Genomic DNA, 18422 nt, shown 5'->3' with positions numbered 1-18422 from the left:
AAAAAAAAAAAAAAAAAAAAAAAAAAAAATCAGTCCCCCACTTCCCAAGCAAACGGAATAAAAAAATACAAAAAATATTGATGTTACTTTTAAAGGAGAACCTTTCAAATCTCATAGCCCATTTACAAATAGATATTCCAGATGTCATTGTCTTAAATCAGTATTTATCARCATAAGTTGTGGGGTTAAGGAGCCCAGAATTCAACAGCAAGACCAATACACAACTTGGGACCTTCCTGATACTTTATTTTCTGAAAAACTTTTTTTGAATGTTTAAGGAAATAGAAGCTAAAAAAGTGAATGCCCTGAGGACTGGTTATGGGTGATCTCCATCCTGAGACCAGACCATCTAGCAAGTCTATCTCTCCTCATCGTGATACAAGAGTACAATTAAATCATTTGTGACTGCCCATTAGCTGTAGTTGGTGATTTATTGCAGGATGAGGCTTCCCAGGCCCTGGCTCAGTGGAGATTTGTGAAGGTGGTGAGTTTTCTTTCTGGAGAGTTCATTAGCTGGGTGGTGAATGTTGCATCTGAAGATGAAGGGAGCTTTGAAGCTGCGAGCTCCCGGGGGTAGCCACTGCCRTTCATCAGAAGGCTTGGTAGTGACTGCAGTATAAAAGTTAAATCGTTTTTGCTAGAATGGAAGAAAAACAACCACAGGGCAATAAGCACTCAGTGCCAAGGGAAAGAGGGAGGGGAATCACAGACACCCCCAGATAGTCAGAGGCTGAGGCTTGCTGCAATTCAGTCCATCTGAGCTCAATTCATCGCAGTGCACCACTTTCACTGAAGTTGCTTGTGATCAATGAACTTACTGCAACTCAGATGTTTTCATCTCTTAATGGAATATTTTACCTTGTTTCAGGCACTGAGGCCTCCTTAATACCAGGCAATTAGACAGACAATAAAGGAAACACATTTTCACAGCATATTCACACCAAAGGTTTCTGTGAGTCACCCCAGGAGAACTTTCCATGAGAGCACTACCAACTCAAAASGTTGAGCAGTGGTGCTTGGAGAGAGACAACAAATTCATTAGCCCCTTTAAAATTTCTCATAAAACTGTATTAACAAAACCGTAAATACATTACACAGAGACTGTGACCACAGGATGTTTACATAATGCCCACTGTGGACGTGTACTAAATGCCATAAAAGACCTGAGACCCCCCCAAAAAGTCTACAAGTTCTGGCTCTCACAAGGCAGTTGGAGCATCATATTTCTCCTCCTCTTCTTCTTCCTCTTTTCCATCATATTTCAGCCTCAGCATTGTGYACTTTGCTGGTGGTTATTGCAATCCCGATTGCTAGGCTTCCGTTGTCGGAAAAGAGCTGAGCCAGGGAAGTGTTCAGCACAAGGCAATCCCCATCTGAAATGACAGAATCAACACACTCCAGTACTGATCTGGGGGTCGCTTCCCACTTAAGGCGCCTCTGATTCCTGTTGAGCTCAAGCCGGTAGGTGAAGTTATCGGCTTGGGTTTGCGTGCCGATCAGCATCATCGTGGCGAAGAATTGGGGGTGACCTTCGTACTTCTCCTGCTTCCTGAGAACCAGCAAAAACTGGTGGCCAAGGCAAGAGTGCATGATGATCCAGTCTGTGGGTGCTGGTAGGTGCATGTCCGTGGCCAGGAAGACGATTTCTGCCCCCTGAAGGATGTTGATGCGGTGTGTCTGTCTCAGATGCGACACCACCACCTCCAGGTGYCCTTCCCATTGGCAAGAGAAGAGAGGACACGTGCAAGGCACCAGCTGGGGGTCSTGCACCGCTTCGTGGTGGTGGCAGGGAGGAAGGCCGCCTTGCTCCGAGGATGTCTGGGCAGCTGTGCAGCGATTCGACGCATACTACAAAAAGAGACAAATTACATGTAATAGATGACGGACAAGGAACCAGCGCAGATATACAAGGTGCAGTCCTGACGGATGCCAGTCAACTGAAATCCCACCTAAATGGTACTAGTGGGAACACCAGGAACTCATTGCTTTAGAAATCAGACTGAGACGGGGCARTGCTGGCTGGGTTTGCACGGCAAAGGTGCTGGCAGTTGACCTGTTCTCCAGGAGAAGAGAGAAACTGGTTGAGCCTTGATATGTCACTTTAAATGAAAGTGATATATGTGTTTAAAGAGCAATTTCATTAGTTCAGAGGGAGAAATCTGATTAAAAAGAAAAAAAAAGCACAACAAAACAAGGRCAGCATGGGGCATTTTATAGAGTTACGGCTCTTGCAGCTCAGAACAAGGAAATGAAATATGTATAGCTTTATTATTCTTTAATGAAATACACGAGTGAATACAGGCATTTTTCCTGAAACAATATGCTTTATAACACACATAATTTGTGACATAAAAGTCGGTTTTTATTTTATATGATGCCTTCATTTTTTTGGTCAATGTGTTTGTTGCTTAATTGTGTTTTCCTCTATAAATCTAAAATGGTTCTCAAAGATGGATAGAAGGCAAATTTAGGGCATTTTTATACTAAAGTTCATTTGGATTAAGGTAGGGTGATTTACTGAAAATGCAGTAGCTCTTGCAGAATGGCTCCACGTGAGGACTAGGAAGCAAACCACTCCGTTTCCATCAGGTGGATGTTGTTGAAGAGAAACGAGTAAGTCTTACTCAACCCAGAGCGTATGCGCATGTAACGTTATTCGGGAAGAATAATGGCTCTCCTGCAATAACTCTGTGCGTAGACAAACCCTAAGGCACAGGCACGACGGTCATGCTTCATCCTACCTAATTTTAAGCATTTACCGCAGCCGTATGAAACAGAAATCTGGTTACCTCAGACTGCCTGCRCAGTCAGTAGAGGGAGGCAGGCACTTCCAGGGGCTGATTCAGATCTTAGGTGGAGTAATTCACCTCCTAAATGGGAYGCTGCTGGTAGGCACAGGTGACTACGGCTGAGATCCAAGCTGTCTAGTCGTGTCTACATTTTAAGCATACAAATGTAGGGAGATATTTTCTCCCTCTGAACTCCTTTGAGGATGCTAATAGGAAAAGATGTATTTATGTATAAGAAGTAACAGTGTATGTATATATGTACATGTGTATACATATATACACATATGTGTATATATACATATACATATGTGTGTGTGATGTGTATATATGTGTGTGTGTGTGTGTGTGTTTGTGTATATATATTTGCTTAAATATACGTTTTAGAAAAATTTAGGAAAGTCACCTGATACTCAGATAAGAGTGACTACAGTTTACTATGGGTTTATAACTTAAGCTCCGTGGTTAGGTGGGATAAGTTAAGGCTTTGATGCCCACACGTTGGTCCTGCTTCTTGAAACCTTGTGCATCAGCATCTTTCCTCAAAAGATAAAGCAAGTTGCGGCACAGGTGCTAGCAAAGGACAGCTTGAAAATACAAACTGCACATAACCCTGGGGCGCCTGCTTCAGCACAGCCTGGAACAGCACATCTATGAGGTGCAGATCGTGGGATGTATCCCAGTGCAGTGCCGGCTCCAGGGTCGTTTCCACCACCATACCCAGCAGGGAGCAGAGCAGGGGGGCAATTGTGCAAGTGGCAACTCTGTACCTGAGGCTCAACTGTTGTTTTCTCATCTTCCACCAGTGCAAATATTCACTAATTYGTAGACACAACGAAAATCAGAAAATCCACTGCTAACAGCCAACCTCTCCCTTGGAAGCAACTAATCTTAGAGTTGTGRTTTGAGTTTTTCTGCCCCATGTTTATTCTTTTTAACACATGCACCCAAAACAAGGGGAACAATGTAAYAATGTTATGGATTGAACATCTATCAGCCATGTTCCTCCTTACCATCTCCAACATCATGGGACTTTTTCGGCCATTTGGAGTCTATAGGCAATGAGATCCAAATGCATGTCACTCACTGAGACTTATTTTTGGCAAAGCTGGTTTTCACTGGAGACAATCCAGGGCAATAGTAGCTAGATACCTTGCAAATTGTGTGTTGTCACATCTTTCTACGGAAACCTGGAAGCTGTTAATTGCAGCTTTGACATGGCAGAGTAAATGCTCTTACTGCAACCATTTTTTCACCTCACAACTTGTACTTCTGCTTTTCATGACATTTTGGAAGGCAATGTCTTGGGTGAACTGTCCCAATCCTTAAAAGAGCAGAGGTCCCTTTCCAGCCAGGACTGTTAAGTCCTGGACCTCCACTCAGCTATCCGATTTGTCAGTAGCTGGCTGGGGGACACCACGACCAGGCAGGGTTATGCATGCTTCCACATGCATGGCTCTTCCTAAGACACTGGGTGTCAAATAGYGACATTTCTATTTCCTCTGACATTTGATACAAGGAATAATAGACTATTTAAGCATGATAATTAAGCCATCTAGCTTTTTTCTTTGAAGAATTATTACTTCAAACTATGATGTTACTGTTCTTCCYTTATCCCCTCATTTTTGTTTGTTTTGCCATATAAAATTCAGGAATATAAGTTTTCCAAGCAGAGATAATGAATCAAGGACTGAAAAATGACTAGCATTATCTGGGAAGTAAAGTAGGTCATTATAATCTAATTGAGGTTTGMGACTTCAGCTGCCTGCTTATCATGATGGGACTGCTGGAGTGGCCTGGTTCCTTCTTAATTCTACATTAATTTTTGCATCCCATTAGGATGAAAGTTATGGTTAATTTAAACTCTTTTGGTGAAGGAGGCTACCGGAATGGCAGATCATAAAAGCCTTTTAAAAAATCCTGAAATGCTAATTGCCTCATAAAACGAATTCTAATCTCCCAATCTAATACAGTGGGTGTGAGCAATTACTTTCTCTCACCCAACTGTTAATGCAACATTAGTGATTATACTAATTAAAGCTAATGAACTCATACTCACATGCTGATAAACCTCTCAACCACTTGACAACTTCCAGCCTTCTATCCATTTTATTTAACTCCTCTTTTGGAAGATGAATCTTAAATTAACCTCTTGAATAACATCGAAAATTAGGTTTTGAAATGTGAAGCTTTATAGACTGTGTATAATTCCTCTCCAAAGATTACCAGAGTCAGAGAAACCATTTCCATAGAGGATGTAATTGAATTTAAAAATGCATTTTCCTAATTTGATAAGCTAACCTAGCATGGAGAGCAATGGTAGCTCATCCATCTGAACTGTATTCAAGGTAAAAACTGAGAAAGAGAAATAGAAGTTACAGGTATTACCATATAGCTGCTTTTAAACTCTCACTCTTTTGCATCAAAGGAATTTATTATCAGACCTAATCCTTGATTAGGAGAAAAAAAAAAAAAAAAAAAAAAAAAAAGCCTTTCCAAAAATCGTGTTATGACAATCATGTTTCAGTGGCTCAGCAACTAGGAAAATAATTTGCAATGAACAATTTAGTCAGTGAATCTCACGTCTTTCCTTCATTTGTGATTTTTTTKTGTGTGTGAAAATAAATCACAGTTCCCTTCAGCATATTCTATTTTTGAAATATTTTCATCAAACAATTCAGAAAAGAATTTTTGTTCTGATTTTTTTTAGTTCAGATTTGTTCAAAATATTTGCTATTCCAGCACAAACCACATAGTCTCTTTTTATTGTCTGCCTAGGTGAGAATAATCTTCAAAATCTGGTTTTTGAATTTTGTAATATTCCTTTTCTAAATTCTGAATTTTGTAACATTCTGACAAAAATATTGTAAAATTCCTTGTCTCTGTGGAAAAAATCATCCAAAAAAATCTATTATTTGAATATTCACTTACACTTTTGAAGTATAAGCATGATCAGTGGGATAGTGTGCCTTTGCTGCTCCTTTGCATGGCTGTGAGTTGCGCCTATAAAACTGAAATGCGAAACAGGCATAAAAATGGTCAGATCAAACATTTAAATGTTTAAATAAGCATTTATGSGCTTTTTTTCCATGTTTAATCTCTTCCAGTGTTTTCTTTTCATCATTTGTAAACTGATTACCTAAGAAAATTACACCTATTATATCGGTCTGCCAGTCCAGTCCTTTTCTCAAACATCTTTTAACCTGTTGACCAATTTCAGTCAAATTTAACAGTGTGATAGAAATCTCAAAGATACTAATTTGTGAAAAGTGGCACAGGGTGGAGGAGAATTACTCTTCTGTGTAGCCAGAGAAGAATAGCTTGCCACATGGGCAAGATTACATTGTCAGATATGAGAGAAGATAAACAACTGCGGCTTGAGTCCAATTATGTTATTAGACACAAGAGAATCCACATGAGACAGAGTCTTTATGAACAGGAGAAAAGGCTTCAGTCAGAGTGCTCTTCATTAGACACAAGATAATCCAGCCAMGAGACACAAAACCACAGGAAACCAGGCTCTGCTGCTCACAGAACAATTTTCTTTTAATGATATGGCTTATTATAGTGTAATTCTTTGCAAGAACAATTCATTTGGTGAAGAGTAGATTTATAAATACCTAGTGTATTTTTTAGGAATAAAAAAAAGAAAATCTCATACTTGGACCTGGGACACATTGCTTCTGGGTCCTGCCCCAGCCTTTCTACAGATTTTCTTCTAAATATCAGATAAATTACTGTAGGTATGATTMATCTGTTCTAACTTCAACATCTGAGGAGTAGATGGTTAAGTCTGAACTACATCAGCTCCTTTTATAGGCCATGAAGACCTCTAGATTGCAACTCTGTTCACCCCAAGATAGCTCAAGTGTGTKTTCCTCTGGACACCACTCTCAAAATGCAGATGATTGGGATGGAATMGACCCCATCCTTAAGGACAGATCTGCTAGTTTCCAGCTGAAGAGGAGAAGACCAGATCATTTCAGATGGGAGGGAGTTGCACAGTGCCAGGCCCTTTACAGAAGCACAGCCACTGCTCCTTTCATTAAAAACATGGCAATAATCCCATCCGAAGGTGGCCAAAGTGAGAAATGGGAGGGATGAAGAACTGAGGCGTAGACAGATTAAAGATCCAAAGGTACTGACCATATCTAGTTGTTCAGCTTGCACTACTGGGAATGTTTAAGGCTCATCTAGCAAAACTATGAAAAGTTCTAGTAAATCTAGAAAATCTTTATGGGCTATTCACTTTTCAGAATAGTTTCCTGGTTAAAGTTGCATGCAGAACATGGGAGACAAGGTGGGATTTATAGTAGCCCGAAGTCACTGTGAACCCCAAACTCAAGAATAGCAGGAACAAAAAGAGGTGGAGAAGACATAAGTATGTCCCTGCCCCCAGAGTTGGGGCACCCACCCAGGAGAGAGGGCTTTAGTATTGCTCCTCACTCTCAGGACATCTTTTATATTTTAGTTAGTGAACACCAGGTCAATTGTGGTGAAAGCAGTGGAAACGAAGGCAGCAGTGCCCATCTCACRGGGTGTGCAGGCACCAGCTCTCTCATGAATCCCTCAGGCCCTGAGTTCTCCATTGTACATTGACACAGCTTCAAAAGGGAGGGCAAATACTGCTGCTACCCGCAAGCAGCCTCATAATGAGAGTCCTAATTACTGAACCAAGAGTGCTTCAAAACCCTCAGGAGAAGGCGACGATTGTATCCAGCCTCCCACCTTCTGGGAGAGATCTCAGATCTTGAGATTGTGGYGCAAGAAGAGGGTGAACTGCACCGCCGTGTCTCAGAAGAATGACCTCTGCTCACTTCTCTGAAGGAGTGCTTAAATGTCACCATTCTGCAATTTCCTGTGTTCTCCAGTGTTATAAAGGGAGCCTAGGTGTCTGATTCATACATTTTCTTATAGCAATACACATAATGTGCAAAAAAGCAATCTTTTATGTGCTTATGATCACTGTTACGCRTGCTGAGGCGAACATCCTCGCGAGTGGGGACAACAGCTCGTGCACTACCCAATCGATAAGGGCATCTGACAGGAAAGCAAGTGCTGTGAATCATCACCTTTTTCCAGACACTTTACACTTGTGTAACAGCCTTTTATTGGTTGATTACACACAACTTTGCAAACACTGATTAATTCACCCGTGGCCCTGGCTATTTGCTTGGGGAAGTCAATGGTGTAATCTGAAGGCCATCAAAGYGGAGCTTTCGAACAAGGTCATGAAGAAAATGGCAGAGATGACGATAAAGCTTGACAGACATGTCAGACATGACAGCCAGCTCTAACCAGGAGACAGTACTCCCGCTTCCTTCCCCTATCCAGCTTTTGTACACCCTGATCCTCTGCAACTTAACCCATCTTCTGAGAGGGAACCTGCATCTGCTCCTTTTGTGAGTCCAAATTCTTTCCTCCTCAGCTAGGGCTATTTTGCTGAATTACATAAGCCCTGGTAGGAACCTGCTCCTGTATTTCCCTCATCAGTTAAAGCAAATAAGACTGTGAATTCTCATGTAACTCCTAGTTCGTAAATGTCTCTTCTGTGGCTGAGATTGCACGTTGCTCAACTATAGTTTCCTCCTGCATCAGCAATTACTGATTTCAAAGTCCCATATGAATGAATTTTCTTCCTTTTTGCCCTCTCTGCAAACCTAGAATCATACTTCAGATTAAACATATCCGAAACCAAATTTATTAAATGTAAATGCTTGACATCTTGACTCCAGGGGCTGATTATGCTCCGTTTCATCGATAGTGTGAAGTCCMTAGATGTCCAATTTTGGGAAAAAACAAGTTATGTGGAGGACATTTGAGCACCACTCTGGACAATCACTGTGCTCACAGTAGCTGAGACCTTCAGTGGCAGCTGGAGTCTAGGAAGTGCTCTGCTCATCCCCGCTATTAGAAACCTACCACTACCTGCCTGTGCTAACACAGCCTCTGGATAAGGTTGTTCGCATTCTAAGATCCCCTTTCCTACCGTGTATAACTTGATAAAACTTAAGATTTTTGACACCTTTCATAGTGGGTATCTGATTCAGGCTGGCTTTAAAAAGTATATTAAACTATATATACACCCGCAGGTGCGCACACACATTTATTTATAGGTAGACTTGTAACACCTGCTAACCTGGTTAGGATGTTTCTGGGAAAACAGTGGGGAAAAATATGTTGCTTTATCCAGGTTAAATCATTCTGGTACTCTTTATATTTAAAAAAGTCCTCTGGGGGAAGGCAAGGAGCCCACACATTTTGAAGACAGGAGTTTTTTTTCTATCATTTTGAGACCTACACATTTATGACCTGCTACTTATACCTCTTTTCTTACTGTCGTCCTCCTCTTCTCTGACTTCTGAAGAAGGGCCCCGTCCCTTCTTCTCATCTGTATGGAAACTGCTTCCAATAATTATCCAATTCTCCACTTCTTTTTGCCTCATAAAAGCTCTACCACCCACTAGTACCCACCTATATGCTATTTACACCCACCACTCAGGAACTGATGCTCCAAAGAACTATAAAGGTAGCATGAACAAACTAGTGAGTCTTTTAATTGTGGTCTTCATTTAATTTCTTTTCTGCTATTTTTTAGCATGCTAATGAGATTTTGTAAATCTCTTGAATGAAAGAAAAGAGAAGGGGATGGGGGAAACCTCAACTTATTTTGTCAAAAACTGTACTTCCATATCTAAAATTAAGAAGTCCAAACCAGGGCTCATGTTGGGAATTTATTTACAATTTTAATTACACAAAATCCCATTCATTATGAATGCATCAGCTGAATTTCTTAAGTACTGAATAATAGTTGCAGCTTTGGCAGTGGAAGGAATTATTTTCCCCACGATCAAACAGCAGCGAGAGTCCAACTTGAAGCTCATTTTGCTAATCTCGCTTTGCAACATAATCAGGCATGACTGAGTAACACAGCGCATGGGATGTGTTAATGGCTCTCCTCATGCTAATGACACACCTCTGCACACACAGAGAAAATGCTCTTTTAGGCCCTCCCCTCACGTTAGCACTATACTTCCCTGTATCAAAGAGGAATCTGCATTTTAGACGAGACCATAAATTTCCAGAGTTGTTTTGGAAAAAAACATTGATTTTAGTAGTAGTTACAGATGTAACAAAAATACGTTGCCATATTTTAAATAGATTCCAGATGGAAAGAAAGACATTATTCTCAAATTCTCAAAACACCTCCTGTTTGCTTTTCAAAAATAAGGGTTTTCAATATAAATTGTCATGCATTCTTGAAGTGCAAGAGAAAAATATCAAGAAATTTGGCATTCTTCAATATATTAAAAACAATATAATTATAATGAAATATAAACAGAATGCTCACTAAAACATTTCAGTCTCACAGTCACGCCTTGTGAGGGAGACTCAGGCATAGATACCGGTGGGGGTTATGGGGTTATATTCTCTATCTCTCGTGCTTTAAAACCAYATTCAGTAAACATTCCCATTCCAGGCAGGAGGACACTAACATTTCCCCTCAGCACTGACCTCAGAAATGCACATCCTGTGTTTCAGGACATGCGCCCTCTCCTTAATCCTCAGTCGCCATGGGTCATGGACACAGAGACCTCCCCCCTCCCCAAGAAATCCCCATTTAAATCTTCCCAACTTAGCTGCTATGTTTGGCTTTTGGCATGGTCTTATTTTGTAGCTAACATGAGATCGCTTTCTGTGCTTTCATTGAGGAATAAATTGCCTTGAGTACACACAAGCAAAACCATACACCCAGGCAATTCCCATGGAGCATCTGGCACAGTTATTTTCTTGCCAAAATAAATGTGAAAAACCTGATGATAAAATGGAAGCATCTGGATCCGCAGAGGTCTGACTGGTTGGAAAGTTGATATATATCAGCTGCTTTAGGGTAACTGCCCTGTGCCTTCTCTAAGGGCTTAACCAAGGATGAATCTTAGATTTAAGCTCTGTAATAACAGAAGAAAGACTTCCTGGCTTTGTATAAATATAGTAGATCTCTTAGAGATGGTGACTGTGGGAACAAAAAGGGTCAGACATGCTCGTAGTGTCCAGAGTAGCTTGTTGCTCAGTGCAGGTCGTCTGTGACTTTGTCTCACATCTGTGCTCACTRCACTCCCCTACGTCACCTCTCTGATCTCTGCTGCTTGGGATGGGATTCTCTTGCAGAAGCAGTGACTTCTTGGAAATTTTGAAGGGTCTTTAAATCTAAGGAACAATGGAAGGGAACCACAAATTTCTATTCTCCCTAAAGAAAAAACCCACAGACTCCTCTTGCCTGTGCCATTTTGGCCCTTTGCAGAGATGCCTGAGTGAGGAGCTACACCAGGGTTGTCTTAGTTCTGAGTCAGCTTCTGCAGGAGCTGGTCTGGAGCCTAGAGGCTTTGTCTCCAGCATGGGGAGCTTCACTGAAGTGCAGACAGCTTCTGGGGGTGACTCCAGATCCCAGAGCCTGAGTAACAGCTAGCACCAGCAACACACATGAGAAATATCAGCAGATGCAGGCCAGCAACGTGGTCTCGCTCTTCTCCTGGTAGTCAAAGTCTGAATATAACATAATCATTCGACATAATCTGAACAATTCCATCCCCAGTTTGGTGAGRGGGTCCCTTTACAACAGCTAGGGAAACCTTCTCCCACCAGAGTCATCTACTCCCCTGCAGAGCTGTCCCTATCATACCAGGCTAGCTTGTTCTTTGAAAACACTGCAGGACACTGTACCACAGACACCTGCCTAGGGATCTCTCATATCAGAGTTTCAATACTAGTAACATAAGTAAGCTTTTCCTAATTTGCAACTTGAATTGTTTTTGCTGCATTTTAARACCCAGCACAATGTAGAGTGATAGTACAGAGTATTTAGTGTTGCCTTGCTGGTTGGGGCATTGAGATATTTACTATCTTCTCTTTGGACTAAATGGAATTTTTATATCTTTTAAGTAAGGTTAATGGTTTTAGACACTATTCTCATTGGTAACAAGAGGATAGAGTTGGAACTCAAGGCACTTACTATTAGTTCTTGCACCAGAAGGGTGATGCATAACCATTATTTTTCACCAGATCTCTCCTGATGCAAAGCTTGTTGTGTCTCCGGGTGATAAAATGAACAGCCTGCACGTATAAAAAGAGCTAATCCAAAATTTAGAATGATCTGAAGATTTGCTTCACCCTTTATTCACTTTGTATTTTATATAAAGACTGCTAACAAAGTGCAAAACCATTATAGGCTTTAATTAAAAGCTGAATGATAAAATAGTTCCAGCCTGCATCTGCTCTGTCTGATAGGGGAGGTAGAGTTCACAAGAGCTCTATATCTGACCTGYTGCTTTTGTGTTTTACATTCATGCTGAGGAAAAAAATAATATGTAAAAGAAAAAAAAAGAAAGAAGAAATGATTACCCACTGTGCTCGTAAACTTACCAGCTCAGACTGGTTTTAATAACTCATCATCGAATATTCATTTATAAGTTACTACAGTAACAGTATGTCTCTGAGACGGGCAGATTTGCTGGTGTCATCTGAGATAATTAGACCAAATCCACCCTGAGACAATAGAAATGCTTCTCTTCCATCAGACAATCTCCAGCTACCACATTTATAGGACATTTAAATTCACTAACTGCTCTTTCAGGAACACACCCCAGGAGTGCCAAAAAATGACACAACATTCCTGGTCTTCTGGAAGGTGAGAAGAGATAAGGTGGTGGCTGCTAAGTGTGCCAGCAACCTCTCATGGTGTGGCCCATGCCTCCCAGCCTGTCCCAGGCAGAGACATATGCTGGCCATGGATTTGGTGCATGAGCTACATCCCATCACTCCTGTAATTGTCACAGGGTAATGAGAAATTGCTTCCATCCCAGGCAGCTCACAGCTGAACTGAAATTCCTGGTCTGAGCCACCTAGGGTGAGCAGGTGGGAGAGCTGKGCACGCAAAGCTGCTGGCCCTGGCTTCCTTCCCACAGCTCCTGCTGTAGCTGGTTGCAGGCTTGTCCCCATATGGCCTTTGTCTCTGTAGTGATCACTGAGCAACGTAACAGCTCTAAGAGGCTCCTTATCGTATGTTAGGACTTTCTCCAAAGAGCTGTGTCTGGGAGAATGCAAGAGGGGCTTAAGGTCACATTTGACTCCCTCTACTTCCTGGGAAAGATTCAGGTATCTATGATGTGGCACCTGCACAAGGAACAAGGATTAGCAAAAACTACTTGGGCATAATGATAAAAGCGGAGGTCTGGGGCTCTGTGGACATGGGCTCACTTTCCAGAGGGAAGTATGCTTCACTACCTCAGTTTATACCCTTCCTCAGCCCATCTGGCAAACCTACTCAACTCAGAAAGCCCTGCAGGAGACCCCTGTCCTGCACTCCGGGTAGGTGCAGTGCCTAATGCAACGGGGCCCTGATCTCAGCTGAGGTCTCGCAAAGCACAGATGACAATGAAATGGTGTGCGTGCAAGCAGGCATCCCGTGAAGTTCGTTCTCATTCACTTCATGATATTTACATCTCTTCAAAAGAGAGAGTGCAGTGGTGAATGAGTAAGCTATCCTGGTTTTAAGGCAACCCCAAATTCTACACTGTTTTGCTGTTGCTTGAGTGTGGCTTGAGTTTGTGCAGTCTGTTTTAAGCTGGAGGGGAAAATGAAAACTATCAAGAAAAAYGAGAGCAAGCCATTAACTTTGGGCATGAAAAAAACTCTGCAATCTGTGGATTTATTTTATTTATTTACTTATTTTTGTAATGTATGCCAGTATCTCATAGATATATCCTTTGTGGAAGGAAAGGGACATTTGTGTGGGAACATTTGGCTTATGTTACAAATAATTCTTCTTTTAATTCTGTGCAAATCATAGCCTGTTCCTTCTTCTTCCTCCCCCTCAAATTCTCAAAGAATAGTTCTTCTAGAAGTTATCTTCATAAAGGGAGGATGCAGGTGGGAAAAAGGAACAGAAAGGAAGGCTCAGATTAGCCAGAGAAGAAAATGTTCCACCTACAGCAAGAAAATTATCTCTATTAATAGAGTGAAAGTTTAAAAGGTTTTGTTAAAGAAAAAAAACTAAAGCCTCCTAAGCTAACATTCATGCTTATAGAAAGGCACTGGCACTGGATTGACAGCTCCTGAGTCTGCAGAAGTAACAGAGTACAGAGAGCAAGTACTTGTTTTTACCACTCTGGCTTGTCAAAATGTCTCAGATCTGACACAAAATAGTCTTCCCTAGCCAGAAGAGGTAGTGTTGGTCTCCATCCTCAGTCAGAGCTGTCCCTGTCACCAGGCAGTACCTCTTTTGGCACTACTTTTAGGGGGTAAGACTCCCCTGGCAACCTCCCCAGCCCACACCAGCCATCTCACCCCTGACTTACAAGAGCCAAGATCTGGCTGTGTCTGGTCCCTCATGCTCCTAGGGGAAGGAGGGATGTCTCCAGAGGATAACAGTACTGTTCATTGTTTCCYCAGGCTGGATGGTAGCTGGCAATCTTCGGCCCATCATCCAACAAAGTCACAGTTCTTGAGATCTAGTTATTTTTAAAGTCTGGGAAGGACTTGATGAAAATCAATTAGCACAGACTGCTTATGAGAGCAGAGACATCATCGGCTCCAGTTTCTCTGGCTCTCCATCCCAGGATTTTCTATTTCAGTGCAAGTGTAGTATTATAGGAAGGGGGCAGAGGTGTTATATTTGTTATTCGAAGTCCTCCTTGCACTTAGATGTCCCGCCACCCACCTACCCTCATTTGTGTATTGAGGAGTTCAGCCAGTTCCTCCCAGTGCAGGATTCTTGTTCTTATAAACTCATCCAGCTGTATAATATTCCAAAACTTGCATGTTGTACAAGTGAATAATTGTAAAACTATTTTGTTATGCTAATGGAGTTTGAGGATTTGGAGGGTTGAATTTTCCATTTTTGTTTTCTTTTTAGTGTATTTTCAGCTTTCTATAGAGAGCTTTTTATAGAGCTTTCTGTGTGACATGTTATTGAACTAGCTGATAGGCCACTCATTTCAGCACATCAAAGACATTTCAGCCTTTCTTTCCTAGGACAGACCCTTTTCCTTCTTTCAAAGAGCTGCCAGGCTGGAGGGAGGAAAAGTGGTGGCTCAGTGATAGGACATTACCGGAAGAGCTATATTTGCCAGCCCAGTTCTGTGCTGCCTTAGTAAGATGAATTGGCTCAGTAAGTGATCAGAGGCCCTTCACTCCCCTGTCAACATAGCTTCCATCCGTCCTTAAAACCCTTCAGATCCTTCCTTTCCACCCTTACCGCATGCAATGATGGCTCAGCCTGCAGTTTCCAAACTCCCAGTAAGTCCATGCTAACTCAGAATGGCCTCACCACATCTGCAAAGCCACAGTCYCATCATCCAGCAAGGAGAGGGGCAACATTATTTAGCAGAAGAGACACTTGTGATTTGTGTCCCACCTTTTGGATGGGATTTGTCTCACCTAACTATATATATCCAAAAAGTAGACATGTCCAAAGCTGAGCTACACTCTTTGTAATAGATATTTACCTCACCAGAGCAATCCATTACTCTGTCTTGGATTTCCCCAGCTTTGGGATAAGGTGAAATTACCATGGAGCACCTACAGGAAACATTCACGTCTTCATTGACTAGAAGTGGAGCCAGAATGACCAGGCCAGGACTGGACATCTAGGCCTTGAAAAGTCCCACTGAACTCAGCGCAGCAGGAGAATTACAATTCAACGTATAACTCAGGGTGGAAGGAAACAGCCAATGTGACTGTTTAATGACTTCTTGTGACTGTTTAAAGAACTGCCTATTTGCCTAATGCAAAAAATCCCCTGAGCTGACACATTTTCTTCCCAGCTAAAGGCTGGTCATCTTAATTTTCAGGCCTTTAGATTTAACAGAGAAATAAAACGAATTTACAGCTTTTGCCATTATGAGAACAAATTTTCATCTCTGTCCTTCAGGTGCGAGGCACTATAACAAATGAATGATTACTGACCCATGGTACCTATTAGAGATTACAGTTGGGTCATCTCATCTGTTGTTTTAAYGCACGAAATTAAAGGCCCTGGCAAGGCTGTCACAAAAGTTGAATTGATAATGAGAGGAACCCTGTCTTTACCAGAGGCTCACTCTAGAATTGCATGTGGGAAAAACTCACCGACGACAAGACCTTGAACTGCAGGCCTGAATCGCATGAGCCCAGCAGGCCTTTGCACTTGCACTGGCTCCCTTCCATTACTACCTGGAAGTGCAATACAGCCACGGCGTACCTGAGGACTAAAATTAGTCTTTATATAGACAAAGGAGCAGTTAACTGTGTACTTGCTTCGCCCTTTCTTCTCCATCACTTCCTGCAGCTAAATTGCCCAACATGGAGGTTTTGAATCAAAAGAAGGTAAAAGGATAGGCCAGTTCAGTCCCAATGATATCTACTCCACTCCTGTGCACTCAGCCCAATGCTGTTTGTAGACCAGGTCCCTGCTGCCAAGTAACAAAGCTGATCTCCTTCAAAAACATCCTTACTGCTGGGAAACAAATAGTTTTCAAGTTTTAAGGGAAGTACCAAAGAATTTCATGGACAATCCAGCTATGCAGTGTGTTTCATGAGGGGCTGCCCTTTTCCTTGTCTGAGTAATAATGAACACTAACAGGAATTTGTGGATGAATTCCTTGCAATTTAATCACTTAAAGATATAATAGGAGGGCAAATAACAACCTTTAGCAATTCTGTAGTCTCAAGCTCAAGACATGGATATTTGGCTGCTGCTCAGACCCTCCTGCCCCTACACAGTGTGGGCTGCATTCATGCATGGGTAGCTCAGCACTACATCCTCTCTCCTGGCCTGTGACTCCAGGCTCCAGCTGCCCCATAGGCCCTCAGATCTGTAGACCACTTATAGCCTAGCAGCATTGCTGCTCCCTGCAACCTACCCAGATGTACCAGATGTTTCCTACCATGTGACACAACACCCTGCCATGGTCTCATGTATTGAAGGAAAAGTAATTTGAGAACTGTAAGAGTTGACTACCACTTAATCAGCTACTAGCTAGTAATTAGTTGATGAGTAGTTTCTTTTCTTTTTTTTCTTAATCTAGTATCAGATATAAAATTTACAATCCCCTGAGTCCCCAGAGGTCTCCTGCCTTGTCTGCTTAGGACATCCAAAGGCAGAGAAAGTGCTCAGACCAGCATCTTATACTTGCTTTGTGGAACTGGGTTATATCTCCCCCTTCATCTTTGGGGTTTCAGCTTTGCACTGATGGAAGGGAATAAGAGCTATAACCTGGTCCTGTCTGGACTTTCTTTGATGGCAGAGCAGCAAAGCTGGCTGCTTTGTTAATCATGGGCCCAGGAGAGCACAGAGAACTGGATTATGCCTGAACCCCTGTAGAGCTCTGCAAGGTTGTGGTGTGAAGCTATATGGTGAGCCATGCTATATATTGTCCATGTATACTATCCATGTCTAGAATCAGCTTCAGATTTAGATTTCTCAGTCCAGATGGTAAATGATCAGTGGAGGACTTAATACCTCCATCCATAGCCACTTATGGCAATGCGCTCCAGCACAACGGGGAAAACAGAGCAGTTACAACACAGATCCTCAGCCTCTATAAACTGGAGTAGTCCCAGTTCTCCCTAGCTTAGGACTTTATCCATTAACATCACCCCTGCCCTGGGTCTTGTCAGTCCTGCTATGAGCAGTTAACTTCAGGGCAGGCAGTGGAGAATCCATGTTTGCATAAACTGCCAATGCAGTTACAGTGAGAAACCTCCACTCCCTCTTCCTCACTGCAGTCTCAGCTTGTTTATCACAAAAACGCCCTCTTCCAGGGCTGCTTTGTCTCGCTGGTGAACCTGAGGTTGCGATGGCAGCATTACAAAGTCAGACCTGCAAGTCACATTCCCATTTTGCTTCCAATGTGTGCTTTCTCTTCATGYATTCACAACATCTCTTTTTACACAAAGACCTGCGTAAGGATGCCGTGCAAGCTTTGGGGCTTGCTCCAGCACTATTCACTGAAATTGGATCAAGTATTGATTGGTAACAAATATATTACAAGAACAATACTGTTGAGGATATATTGAGTAAATGGAGGAGCAGGCCCATGCTGCTTTCATCTTTTTACTCTGCTGTGGTTTATCACAATGGCAATGAGTAGCAACAGAGATGTACACAATCTGAATCAGTTGTGGCATAAACTGGCCAGAAATCATCCAAGTTAATAAGTTACGGGTAAGACCCGATGTTATACTAAATAGCCATGGACCCGATACTGGCCTTGGTTACCCAGGTATAAGAAAGAGGCTACATGGGTGATCTTGTGAAATCAGAATTTCACAAGGAAAGGTTGTTTAAGGAAAACAATCCTGTAATTCAAAAACTTTAGCATTGCAGTGATCTGCCATATTGTTGTGTTTCATTTTCACTTATTATCACTCAATATTTTATTTTCTTCTGTGCTTAAAAAGGTGTCAAACACTTGCAATAGTGAAGTCATACATCCAGGACAGTAAGTAAAGGATCACTAGAAGAGCAAAAAGAGGCAAATACAACTCCAGGCAGTGGACACCAAGATGACACTGGCAGAAGATGAGCAGAAACATTCACATGTTTCAGGAATGAGAAATTGAAGTAAAACAGGGTTTTAAGCAGTGAATTTACACTAA

General features: G+C 42.0%; 1 protein-coding gene across 1 annotated transcript in view; it reads right to left on the bottom strand.

The window, feature by feature from the left end:
- Positions 1-822: 822 nt before the first annotated feature.
- Positions 823-18422, bottom strand: part of SIAH3 (siah E3 ubiquitin protein ligase family member 3) — a 45302-nt gene continuing 27702 nt past the window's right edge. The window contains exon 2 of the mRNA XM_085324930.1: positions 823-1848. Coding sequence (XP_085181056.1) covers positions 1255-1848 — 594 coding nt within the window. The 3' untranslated portion in view covers positions 823-1254. The remainder of the gene's footprint in view (positions 1849-18422) is intronic.

This window comes from Rhea americana, unplaced genomic scaffold, assembly GCF_003343005.1.
Source record: "Rhea americana isolate MKP2758 unplaced genomic scaffold, rheAme1 scaffold_95, whole genome shotgun sequence".
Classification (NCBI taxonomy): Eukaryota; Metazoa; Chordata; class Aves; order Rheiformes; family Rheidae; genus Rhea; species Rhea americana.
This window is presented reverse-complemented; position numbering and strand designations above follow the sequence as displayed.